We start from the raw sequence: 13,260 nt of genomic DNA, 5'->3' as shown, positions 1-13,260 counted from the left end.
AAAGCAACCAATATGACAGGGAGGCTCCAGTTTCTGCCAGAGATTTTTTTTCCTGTTGAAGAGCCCATCTATTCTTTGCTTTACTTCCCCACCCTCATGTTCTCCAAACTTGCCTGAAAGTGGCTGCACCAGCTATCGGAGAGAAGGAGCAGAGAAATGCCTGTGTGGGAGATAGTGCCAAAATGTCCTGGTGGATCTCCTTTACAGGACTGAGACGCTGCATCTGAAACTCACCTCCTGTTTCTTTGGATGCTTCCAGAAAGAGCCATTCCTCCCAGGTCATAGTACCAGAAGAATTGCCAACTATACCTCCCTGCAAGAGATTCCCAAGGTTGTTGGTAACTATGATGTTAAGGATGTTCTCTAAAACATTTTTTGCTTATAATTCTGTTTCCCAATTTCCCCCAAATCTACATGCAGTAAATACCTTTGCAGTTCTGGACCTAGGCTCCTGCAAAGCAATTAAAGCTGCTAGTCCTGACAGTACAAAACACCCATAAAAAGCGAGGAATCTACTCACTCCCAAGTTTAGGAAGAGTTCAAATCTGGGTCTAGACATTACTCCTCGCCCACATCTCTGTGTCAGACTAAAATCAAAACTCTGACAACTGTGAGCCTGGGGGATATTTATGTGAACTTTGCTGACCCATCCCTGCCTGTTTGCAGCATACCCACAACCTCCAATCGTAATATCTTGAACAGGATTATTAAGTCTACAGGGAGGAAAGAATAAGAAGTAGATGAGCTGTTAAGAAGCAGAAAAAATCCTCTCTTCATGCCTGTGACCTTAATAAGGAAAAGAAATGAGAAAAGAAGCACAAACAGGATGCGCTAACAAAGCAGAAATGTTGCTCAAACTTCTCCTGTGTGTTTTCAAAAACAGTGCTGTGCAGGACTTTAGCACGAATTAAAGAAGTCAGATTGAAGAGCTTTGTATATGAAGTCGTTTGTCCGCAGAGCACACAAGGCACAGACTATGGGCATAGAGGCTTGCTTTGCACTGGCATGTCCAGGTGCTTTTAGCCCGACCTGGAGTGTTCTCCATTAAGAATCAGAGGAGAATTCAGCCTCCGTGGTCCACTCATTGTAGGAGCTTGCACTTGACACTGCCAGCTGGGGGCCAATTAGTCAGAGCTGTTATGATGTTTTGTGTGGTAGGTTATAGATCTGATTTGATACAGACTAGAATCATTATCATGTTTCACACCTGGGCCAGAGCCACTGAATACCTCTGAGCTGAGGGGAAGCACTGACCTCCAGAGGTCAGTGCCTATCCAATACCCTGCCAGCAATCCTAAGCCAGAAAGGCTAATTTCCCATTTCATGAACTGGATTTGCATTCTTTCTGTCAGGCAAGGTCAACCTTCTACAAGTTCAGACAAAATGTTGGGTAGTTCAGTTGTTTTTCTGTAATGCTTAAAGAGTCATGGACACTGGTGGAAAATCATCATTCCCCACCGGTTTTTTATCAAGATGCTTCAGTGGTACCTAAAAGGAGAATTGACTTGGAGAGCGGTTCAGTTCTCATCAACTTCATGGGCCTCAGCCTTAAAGGGTATTGCACTCACAATCCAAAGTCTTGTGGATTTCTCAGGAGGATCTAATCCCAAGGGGAAAGTGAGAGCTGTACTGGGAGGAGAGATGCTCCTGGACTACAGCAGTGGGGAGCCAAAGAGGGACATGATGCTGTGACTGTGCAGTGGATAATATTCATGCCTCTTTTGTGCCAATGCTTTCCAGCATGACTTCATCAGACAAAGAACAAATGGATGTTCAATGGAAACAGAGAGTTCAGGTAAAGAGACATGAAGAGTCAGAGACAGCAGACCTCCAGAAGTAAATGAAATCAGATTTTGTTTTTTAACCGTGTGCTGCTTAGGGTGTAGCATACTCTTATGCAGCTCAGAGAGCTGGGAAGAAAAATGTTTGAAGGTTTGATTTCAAAGAACTGTCCAAAATCTGTCCATCCACTTTTCACCTTCCCACATGCAAAAATGGAGGAACAAGTACAAAGGACCTCCTCCAGCAAGAACACATATTTCCACTTGAGTACTTTGGTAAGTCAGAAGTGGGGCAAGGGGGGATTTCACCAGAACTGCAAGGAAGGCTAGCTTGGAGATGTAGCCAATGGCTTACACGTCTCCTTACCACTAATTGGTGCTGCGATGCCAGGCAGTAACCAATCTGTGATGGTGACTAATCCAGCAGGCACTTTAGAAATGAGTACACAGCTGTTTGAAGTGTAAACTATATTGAGTTACAATTTAATTGGTCTGTAATCATGAAGTAAACATTTGCCAGTTGCACTAATCATGTTCAACCCTGATTTAAGCAGCAGTCTCCCTACTGGAAAGTGAGGAAATATTATGGGAAAAGATGAGCAGAGCTTGCCCAACGTTTCCATAGATGTTTCCATAGATGTTTCCATAGATGTTTCAGAAACTAGCCCTTCTGCTTAGTACATATCCAAGCCCTTCCAGAAGACACTGTTCAGATGCCTGACCTCTCCTCTTCCTGGGAGAACTCTTTGTCCCCTTTGCCTTAAAAGCAGCTCAGGTCTTACCTGCACTTCTTCCAGATAGGAAGTACCTTCTCTCTCCCACAAACGCAGGTGGAACATCGTCCCTTCCCAAAGAGCTATCTGGCATCCGATCCTGCCCTGGATCCCATCCAGTCTCCTTTGTGACATGATCCTTCACCCCTCCAGTGCTATCCCCATGTCCATTGCCAAAGTGGACCTGCCCCAGGCGCTTAAAGTTTTATGTAGAATTTTTCCCATCACTGGAGCAGAGGTGATTTTCTGCTGATTTCCTATTCAGCACCGCAGGCAAGCCAGAGGCAGGCTCCGAAAAGCCTATGAAAGGCAACGGAATGAATATACTCTTCCCTCCAATTGTGACTCCATCATTTCCTCTCATTATTCTAATAGAAAAAAATCTGTCTCATCTCAGCCCTATTACCTCACACAAAGGAAAATGCTATGTAATCCTGTTAGAGCTGGGCCGCTGCTGGACACATTTTAAGGTCATTGTTCTGGGATGCCAGTCTGCACTGTGTGAGACTGGGAGAAGTGGGAAATGCAATTACTAGGCTATTCAAATCCCTAGAATGAAACCCTGCTGTTAACAGGCAGAAGCCAGCAAGAAAAAGAGCAGTTGCTTTATGAAATTATAGGGTTTGGCTAAATCAGAGTCTAATCAGCACCTCAGTAAAGGAGCAGGGTTAGCTCCTACTGCCATCCATGGAATCTCCTCATTCCCCTCAACCTGATCTTTGGCATCCCCAGTGGAAGCCCATCCTGCAAGATGGGTTATGGTCATGAAGCCAGTGGTGTACAAGTCCAATGGAGACAATGGTGGTCCACAGCCAGGACTTACACTGTACTTTGAAATGGGGAAGCCCTAAGAGTTCAGCAACAGGAATCTGCCTGCTGCTGCCATCACCTCATACTGTACTTTGGCTCTGAGCTTCTTGGGAGAAGATTCTGGGATCAAATCTGTCTTCTAATATTCATGGCCTACAGCACCAGTCTTGCTGACTGCTGGTGCAACACAGCTAAGCAGCATGGGGGGAAGTTCGCATTGCTAAACTCATGGAGCTGTAACCCCCCCACAAGGAATTCACATGCTAGAGCAGAGAAGGGGGCTAGCACTGCCTGTGGCAGTCAGTGAAGCAAAGCAAACAATATGAGTGGGAATGATTGTAACCACCTCGAGTTGGCTTCTATTGAGTGGTTAGACACCAACATGTTCCTAATCATTCCCACCCAGGTGAAGCCACAGCATTTTTAGCTGGACAGGTAGCAAAGAAAGAGTCAGAAATCTTGCAGGACAAACATTGGGGAAGACCACATAAGAACAAAAATGACCACCACAAACCACAAGCAGAGACAAACTTTTGTCCCAGACTGTTCGACAGCCAACCTCCTACTGTTATGCCCTGTGTTTCCTTCTCCTTCTGCCCCACACTTGAGCTGTACGGCTGCTCTTGCTGGTCTCTCCTGCAGTCAGGCAGTCACTCTTCTTACTGCCTTGATGCCTCTCTTTATCTTCACCCTCCCTGCTGCATTACCGTCCTGCTGCCCATGTTCCCTCAGTCTCCCAAAGGATTTCTGTGCCACAAGATAAGGCTGGGTTCCTGCTGAAAGCAGGACCATTCTTGCAGGTCCCAGAAGGAAGTGATGTGGGCTGAGGTAAGGTTTCTGGTAGAGGAGAAGAAAGCAGCCGATCACCACCGGAGTCTCCAAGTCCCTTGAAGAGACGAGAGTCACTTCCCTGTTTATGCTCCTTATTAGTCCCTATTCTGTTTAATCGGCTTAGACTGATGAGCCGAGGCAGCGGTAAGGATCAGCCGGGCTGTTTAATTAAAGGATTGCAGCTCAGCCCTGCAGTTTGGGGGTTTGTGTAAATGAGCTGCAAGTACATTATTTAATCTGCTGCACAGGGAGGAGTTGGGGCATTAATGAAGCAAACTCTAATTAAAACTAGACGGCTGATGGTTATTAGTGGCATCAGTTCTGACAGGATTTATCTCATTTAGGGAAATGCCTGATCATGGAGGGGGAAAAGAAAGAATAAACCCGAGCTGGTTTATCAAATTCACCACAGCACCACTTGTGACTGGCTGTTCATTCAGCAGGGCTCAGGAGAGCTGCACAGGGAGCGCCTGTATCTTAGGCTCTCCCATCAGGAGCCCTGATGAGTTATTTAGGGGTATGCCTGGCTCACCCAGGAACTGATTGCCTATTCAGGCTGTCTGACCCACATACTTCAGTCTTGATTGACTTTTGTTCTGCCTTGGTTCAATGGGGAGCCTGTTCATGATTTGAGCAGGCTTCCCATTTGAGCAGGCTCTGTAAATGATCTGATGAGCTTCTCCCAGCAGCATATTGAGCCATTCCAGAGCAGCATAGCTATCAGCTATGGACATCAGCTCCATGGTGAACCTGAGTTTTTCTCTCTCTGCCATGTTTTTGCCCTCCTCACTGCATTGTGTATGTAACTTCAGATATGAAGGAAGCCCATGGCTGAGTGCAGGACCTGGCAGAGGCTAGAAAGTGGGTTTTGGCCAGCATAAAGCTGACCAGTGAGTTTAATAGTCCTGCATGTGCTCTGCCTTTCTTCTGGCACAGCGTGGGAAGTAGGGATGCTCTTCTCACCCGAGACAGTCACATAGAGAGATTGCATATAAAAGCTGCTCTGTTTCAAAAAGCAAAAGTTCTGTGTGCCTGTTTCTCACCTTCAAATAGCCATGGTGGCTTCAACCATCTCTGTCTCTACATAGAATATTGTGTCCCACACAGACAGATTCAGAACTGCTATTGGGGTCTGAGGGCATTAGAAATGGAGAGGACAAGAGAAAGCCTTGGGAAAAAGTAAGAAAAGCAGGAGGCCTGCAGAGTGGAATGAGCTACAAAAGACATAAAATGGACAGGCATTGATCAGTAAGAGAAGCCCCTTGAATGGAAGCCCAGATGCAACATGCTGTAGGGGTCATTGTCATTCATCCCCACTTCTGACTTTCCTGGCTCAGACTCATCTTTGGATGCAACTTGCCAAAGTTGTTAAATTACTGAAAAAAATGATTGCTTCCTCTTCAATTTACCTGCCAAACTCCAGGTGAGAAATTTGGTGGTTCCCAGCACAAAGAGGGCAGGCAAACTCAGGCTCAAGGGATGAGTAAGGCCTTTGGGAGTCACTGGGAGAAAAGGAAGGCCTGAAGCATGGCCATGACAAAAACAACCCTAAAGCTTAAGACACTGTAGGAGTGACAGCCTTATAGGGTAAGAAAATGCTAGAAACTAAGGCAACTGATCAGAAATAAGATGGAGGCTGGGACAAGAATGGGGCAGCGTCAAGGATCAGGGTATGGAGGTAGAACACTATGGCAAAATTGAGCCTCGTTCAGACAAAATAGAGCACATAACCAAAACTCTCTCTCTCCAGAAATGCAAGGGAGAGGTGGCTGTCCCTACCACAGAAACCTCTGCTGTCTCCTCCTCTTCCTTGCCAGCATCTCCCCATCTGCCATGGCAGTTCAGCTGCAGATGTCCCACAGGGCTGTCATACAAACTTTACCAATGCTTAAAGCCCTCAGCACAGACATCATGGAGGTTAACACTTCCATCTTCATACACAAATGGGCAGGAGGGGTCCTGCTTCTTTACCCTGTCTCCAAGTGTGGCTGAACCCTACTTTTGAACATACACACACACACACACACACACACTCCTGTACTCTTCACAGTTGTCCAGCACTCACACTTTTCCTTGGAAGGAAATCAGAAACCACAGTCTGTTCCAGTGAGCAGAACAAACAAGAGAAATATCATTTAAAAAATGCTGTAGCCTCACTACGGCAATTCAGCTGCCCAGTTCTGTCCAGAGCCCTCCTTAGTAGCTCAGGCTTCTTATACAGATGCCAAAGGTCAGATGTAAAAGTCTAGCAGTGTGATGAGGGAAATCTTTAAAGAGAAACCTGTTTGCTGTTGACAGAAAGGTGATGAGTCATGAGAAAAAGGAGGAGGTCTGTGAGATGAAGATGTAAGAAGTTGTGAGAGGAGAAGGAGATGGCAAGACAAGGCCGAACATGGAAGCTGTATGGTATATGTGCATCTCAAGTATTTTTGAAGCTCCTTGGACCCCTTGGTCTTGGCACTGATGTCATTCACTGATGAGGGAGAGCTATGACAATTGCTGGTGTATCCACACCTGGCTGCACTGCATACAAGTTGGTAATAGTTAATAGTACCCGTCTATAACTGTCCTTCATTGGCAAGTTCAGGCTATTTCAACACATGCAAAACTGCACCCCCCACCCTGTCTCAGGGTGTGAGACAGAGCCCTGAGTTTGTTTGGTGACTTTTGCTGTAGCTTAAAGGTTATGGGTCTATATTGGTGTGTGTCCAGGCACCTTATAATGTGGGATAACTAATTTGGAGGAGAAGAGTGAAGCATGTGTATGTTGGTGTCAAAGTGATGCAGAAGGGTAAGAAAAGGTACAAGCGTGGATGTGGATTTTTGGAGGTGCATGGGGGTGTGTGAGTGGAGGCCAGATAGGGTTTGTGAGCAATTACACAACAGTATGAACAGTAATCTCTGGCAGCGAAAAGAGAGGGACAGCAGTGCTGGGGACATGGGACATAAAGGAGGATGGAGGAGGGTGGGCGTGTATAATATGTGAGTTTTGTCTGAGGCAGGAAGATTAATGATGGATGATAAGGAAGGAGGGGATGGAAAAGAAAATATCTTGCTGGCAGCAATTTCCCACCTTGGTGAGGAGTCTGGAGATGAAGGCTTCTGCTCTGCATCAGCTGCTGGGCAACAGAACTGGTGTAAAACAGTTTCATTCCTGTAAGAAAAAACAAACCGTAGCAGGTCAGTGTTCAGCTTACTCATCAGAAAACTCAAGGGAGAATGCCTTTCCCAGGGCTGTTCCAAGGGGACAGTGACTCCCAGTGATGCTAAAAGAGAAATCTGATTATTACATGAACATTTTGCACTCCAAGGTGGTAGGGAGCAGGAGAGAAGGGGGCTGACAATTCTATTCCTCTACTTTACCTGTCCTGCTGCTGATGTCAACATGTAGAGAATGGGGCAAAAGTGCCCAAATAAAAAGTTTTCCTTCTATCAGTATCTGTCTCATGATCCCATACATTTCATGAAAAACAGTTTTGCCCGTCTCTAACTTTTATTTCTTTTGGGACAGAAACATCTCCTTAGATGTGTTTCCTTAGATATGTTTCCTATACATTGTAATCCAAAGAAGTTGATTTTTTGTTGACAGTAGCTAAATTAACCCTGCAGACATTTCTCCTGACACCTCTCTAGAGCACAGAAATGGCCTCAGCACATCATCACTGGGCATTACCAAAAACAGTAGTGGAAAACTGATACGACAAGCACAAGTAAGGGGGCTGAGATCATGATGAGAGGAAGAGATCACAGCAAAGAAAAGCAAAACCATAAGAAGTAACAAACCTGAGCAAAACAGGAAAACAAAAGGCTAAAAATGTGTTTATTAGATAAGAAAGGCAAAAGAATGCATCCAAAGGAAGAAATCCTAGACCAAACTTTCAAAACTGCTCACTAATCTTGAGTGACTTGTTCTTGGTTCCCTTGCCTCGAAACATTTGTGAGGAGCCTGGTTTTCAGGGGTGTTGGGCACTTACCACAGCATTGGAACCCAGTAAGAGCTGCTCAGCACCTCTGAAAATGAGATCCTTTTAAGATATGTCCAGGGTGGCCCTTGAGGTGTCATAGGCAGCACAAATCAACAGCCAATTTTGAACACACCAACCTTCATCAATGAAAAGGAGTCACTAAAAAGATACACAGTGTCAAGGGGGGAAAGTACTAGGGGAATGGAAAAGAAAATTAAGAGAGGAGAAGAAAAGCAGGGGAGATAAAGCAGGCTGAATCCTCAGATGGCATAAAATCACCCTGTCTCCAAGTCAGTGGAACAGCACTGTTCCCATGCTACTGCGGAGACCCAGGGCTCAGATGGGGTCATCTCCTTTTAAAAATATTTTTACAGCTTCTAACCCAGACATAACCAGTAAAGCTAAGTCTCCCGGCTTGTCACGGGGTCTCACATTTTTCCAAAGGCCCTGCCACACTTTCCATCACTGAAATGTGAAGCTTATCACCTTTGTCTTTCTCAAAATCTGACAGACGTGGCCACAAAGATAGCTAAATTACAGATGATGGTGATACTGTTCCCAGCCACCTCCTTCCAGCCTCCCAGCTAGCTTAATATAACAAATGGCTTAGTTCTTCTGCTTCCTTGGCTTCCAGTGCATTCTCAAAAGGAATCTTTCCTTAGAAACAACAGGATTGGCAGGAACAACACAGCAGGGGACAGACAAAAGCGTTAGCTTTACCTCACTGACCTCTGCCCATGCCCTCAGTCCCTGCCTGTGACGTGCAACCTGCTGGAAAAGAGAGGACATGTTTGTGTGACATATCAAATTCATCTCCTGGTCTTCCATTTCTGTAACTACCCAGCTCACATCCCTTCTCTCCTGCCAGCCTGGTTATTGCTCGTTCTCACTATGTTGTTTCTAATTTAAACTTCTCAGGTGGCAAGTACCTATGACTGGTGTGTCCATAAATTACTTGTGTTGTCTTTTTACTGAAGCAAGTGGTGGGATCACATTTGAGTCTATGTTCAAGCAGGCTCACACAAATAGTCCAGCTTCTACATCTCGTCACTCTGCTTCCAGCTAGAATCCGTCAGGAATTTCCTGATAAAATTTTGGTTTTGCATAAAAACACCGATTCATCAAATTTAAACTATCTGGTGAAAACATCTTGGGTTTGACAAAGATTCTTCAAATTACAGGGCTTTACCTGGATTTCCTGGCAGGCTGCTGGAGGGCCGTGCCTCCATATCCCACCTCTCTAGTGCAGCCATGCCATACAAGTAGCCCCTTGGAGAGGGGCCATCAGGTTTTCCACCCAGCTCTTTGTTCTGCCCAACTCCCAGAGCAGCAATGCTGGGAGCTGGCTAGCCCAAGAGGTGTGGAGCACCTGCACCAAGTCACTCAGCTCTGCAGAGCAGCTCTGGAGTCACAGACATCGTCAGCTGCAGCGTGGAAATGCACAAGGCTCTCAGCTGATTCAGCAACAGCTGGCATTCATTCTGAGGAGCATGCTTGGTTTCAGAAGTATTATATATTGGCATTTCCTGCTGAATTTCATCTCTACAGGAACAGCTGGGAAAAAAAGGGCCTACTTCTGGATAAAAGTAACAACATATTTTGAAATCATAGAACCATAGAATCATTTAGGTTGGAAAAGACCTTTAAGATCATCAAGTCCAACCATTAACCTAGCAGTGCCAAGTCCACCACTAAACCATAGAATCACAGAATCATTAAGGTTGGAAAAGACCTCTAGGATCATCTAGTCCAACCATCAAACCAACACCTCCATGCCTACTAAACCATATTCCAAAGTGCCACATCTACATGTTTTTTGAACTCCTCCAGGGATGGTGACTCCACCACCTCTCTGGGCAGCCTGTTCCAATGCTTGACCACCCTTTCAGTAAAGAAATTGTTCCTAATATCCAATCTAAACCTCCCCTGGTGCAACTTGAGGCCATTTCCTCTTGTCCTATCAGTTGTTACCTGGGAGAAGAGACCGACCCCCACTTCTCTACAACCTCCTTTCAGGTAGTTGTAGAGAGCCATAAGGTCTCCTCTGAGCCTCCTCTTCTTCAGGCTAAACAACCCCAGTTCCCTCAGCCGCTCCTCATAAGATTTGTTCTCTAGGCCCTTCACCAGCTTCCAAATGGAATCTTCCAAAAAATGGACAGCCCAGATTTCAGACATTTCTAATCTCAACACTTCCCTAAATGAACTACACTGTTCTCTGCTTTTATGTGAACAGCAGATGCACCACTCCAATTCCTAATTACACATGAAGAAAGCAAACAACAGGAAGGGAAAACATAGGGAAGAAGAGGAAGGAACAAGGACAGACAAAAACCAGAGAAATGGAAGCCTGTATATTAACTAGCAAGGAAATGCCTTGCTAGTTAATTATCAGGATAGAAACACAGAGAAAAGTAAAGGGGAAACAGGGAAAGGAAGAGTAGTGTGAAGTTACAGGACTTTAGGCTCAGTCTCCTGTGGGCGTTTTAAGAAAAAACATCTCACAGATACTCTTCAGAGAATCAGTATGCTCTGAGCACTGCAGCTGCACAGTCAGCTGTTGACTCTGGTTCTCATGATTTCTCATGTGTGTTTAACACTCACCTTGGGTATTTTCTGCCCAAACCACAGTCCTCTTGAACTTCTGAGATCCCAAGATCTCTGGAGTAGTTGTGCACCTTACATACCACTACCAGATGTTGATCATCCCCACAGGCAGAAATCTGCCTCCAGGACATTTGGGATCCATCGAGACTTCCATCGAGAAGCCACCAGGGAGGTGGTGAGGAGCAGACACTGCCTGATAGGGGTAAATATATCAGGTGTAAATGGATATTCCAAGACTGTGCTGAAAACTCTTCCCCTGACTGGGGGCAGGGAAGGATATCTTATTACTCATGTTAAATCTGAGTTCCCCAAATGCCCAAAAGCAGTTGGATTTCTGGGTCTATTTACATTCTTCTTTTACATCTTGCTTCTCTTTCTCTTTTGTGCTACCCAGGCGTACACCACAGGGACTGGGTTCCACCTTGGAGACTCTCCTTGTTCATTTTCCTCTTTCTTTCCATCTCTTGATCCTGCATATATCTGATATTTTGCAAATCCATACCCTCGCCTTTGCAGCATAGCATGCATAGCCCAGACAGGAGCTGGGAGAGAGGGTTAACTTGGTATGGAAGAACTGGACCTGTTTCCACCCTGAAGAAGCTGTATTAATTGCTGTCTGGACAAAGCAGCTTTCATCTGGGTGCAAAAGGCAAGTGTTCTGGGCCTTACTATTACTTCTAAGCCTAAAGTAAGTGCTCTAGGAAAGCAGCTGTCTTCTTAACTGTGTGAAGTCTTCAGGTAAAATGTTATTTTTATTGCTGGGATTCAAGAGGGCCTGGCTGGGTTGTAATGGCTGGTGGCTACCTGGATTTCATTCCCCTGTGGTGTTGTCAACCTTTGCAGCTTTAAAGTGAGTCTTGAGACATTTAGTATCTGTCTGAAGTCAGTGTAAGACTTTTGATGGTGGGTTTTTTTCCTTCCTGTGCTTTCTTTTTATTTTGTTTTTAAACAAATCTTACTTCATAAGTCAGAAAGGCTACAAAAAACTTGAATGTGCAGCCTCTGAGGAGGTAAACACCAGAAAGCATAAGGCTTGTTTTGCCTTTGAAAAACAGGGAGGAAGGCAACATGTCTTCAATCCAGTGACAGTTGATTCAGACTCATTACTTTTGGGGTGATGATCTGTAATTTTTTTTCTTTTTCAATGCTTCAGGTAGGTGGCAATGGTCTACGAATTAAAAGGGCAGGTCCCGGGCTTGCTTTTTTGCCTTTCTGTCTCTTCCTCTATGTCCTTTACCTTGCCTTCCTCAGACTCACAAACCATCACAGAGACTGCAGCTAAGCAAACACTGTTGTGGGCAGATCACGCAGGTGATTGGGAAGAGAGACAATTTCTCCCATCTGTCAGGATACTGTTGAACTGTTCTGTTTCCAATTTATTGTTTTATAAACAAACAAATTATTATCTCGTGGGCTGCACCCTGATGAACGCTTGGAAGGGAAAAGCCAGCAAGAAGAAAAGGTGTTCTGGGTGAGTGAAGAGGAGTTGGGTGGTACAAAAGAGGAAGAGGCTAACAGAGAGGAGGAGGCATGCTGAAGGGCCTATTGAAGTAAATGTTGCCAGCAGTATGTGAATTGTATGTGGAGGAGCAGCAGAGGACAAGGGCAAGCATAGATGCAAAAGAAGGGCTGGGAACAGCCTGAGCCTGTCAGTGCCTTGCTCTGTCTAGCTGGGACGCATGTTCCAGAGGCAAGGATTTGACAGTCCAGACCTATCTTAAATGCAGAGAAAGCTACGCTTGGCCCAGAAGTAACCCGTGCTGTCAATTGAAATGTTAGCCCCCTCTCCTCTGAGAGAAAACAACTGACTGAATTTTATTCAGTTGTCTTTAACATTGCTCCTGACAAGAGGTATCCTCCAGCCAGCTGCCTGCAGCCTCAATGGGGGTATCTGTGAATGAACTGTCCGGCCACAGCAATTCCTGCTCTGTGATGAACTTTAGAGAAGCCTGTGCCAAACCTCCTGGCTAGCACAAACTGTCTAGTCAGCTCAGGAATTAGCTCTACCTTTCTGGTTTCTTAGAAAGTTGGACTGTGCTGCAAAGGGGTCCCCCTGACTCATGCTGCCTTGGTCTTTAAACCTACGGATCCCAAAGAGCTAAGCCTCTTCTCTCTTAAAAACTGGAAGAGTTGAGCTCCAAAAATTGAAAGTCTCTGTAGCTACCTAGATTGCACATCACAGAGCCAAAGGAGTGCAAACTTTCCTAAAATTGCCTTAATGCTGTGTCTTCCCTTTGGACAAGTGCCTAGGGCTTTATGTTCAGACAAGGGCCTGGGGCTTTAAGTTCATTCAGTGTTGTTGCCCATCCTAAGCACCAGTGCCCACTCGTTTAGCATTGATGATAGCTGTCCTGAAATAGAGATGCCTCTCTGCTGAGAGCTGTATTACTCTAAACAAGTCTAACCCCTTTTTCTTCTTCTCCTGCCCCCTGCAAAAGCAAACTCCCAACCCAGACAGCATATGGAAAACCATGGTGCTCCCTGCTCTCCAGCAGT

At 45.4% G+C, this 13,260-nt stretch overlaps 1 protein-coding gene across 5 annotated transcripts in view; it reads right to left on the bottom strand.

Annotated features, from left to right (window-relative positions):
• Positions 1-13,260, bottom strand: part of IQSEC3 (IQ motif and Sec7 domain ArfGEF 3) — a 108,667-nt gene that overhangs the window by 51,081 nt on the left and 44,326 nt on the right. For all 5 annotated transcript variants that reach the window (XM_075504167.1, XM_075504153.1, XM_075504143.1 and 2 more), the window contains exon 2: positions 7,269-7,349. In XM_075504167.1, the coding sequence (XP_075360282.1) occupies positions 7,269-7,349 (81 nt within the window). The remainder of the gene's footprint in view (positions 1-7,268; positions 7,350-13,260) is intronic.

Source organism: Mycteria americana, chromosome 1 (assembly GCF_035582795.1).
Source record: "Mycteria americana isolate JAX WOST 10 ecotype Jacksonville Zoo and Gardens chromosome 1, USCA_MyAme_1.0, whole genome shotgun sequence".
NCBI classification, from domain to species: domain Eukaryota; kingdom Metazoa; phylum Chordata; class Aves; order Ciconiiformes; family Ciconiidae; genus Mycteria; species Mycteria americana.
This window is presented reverse-complemented; position numbering and strand designations above follow the sequence as displayed.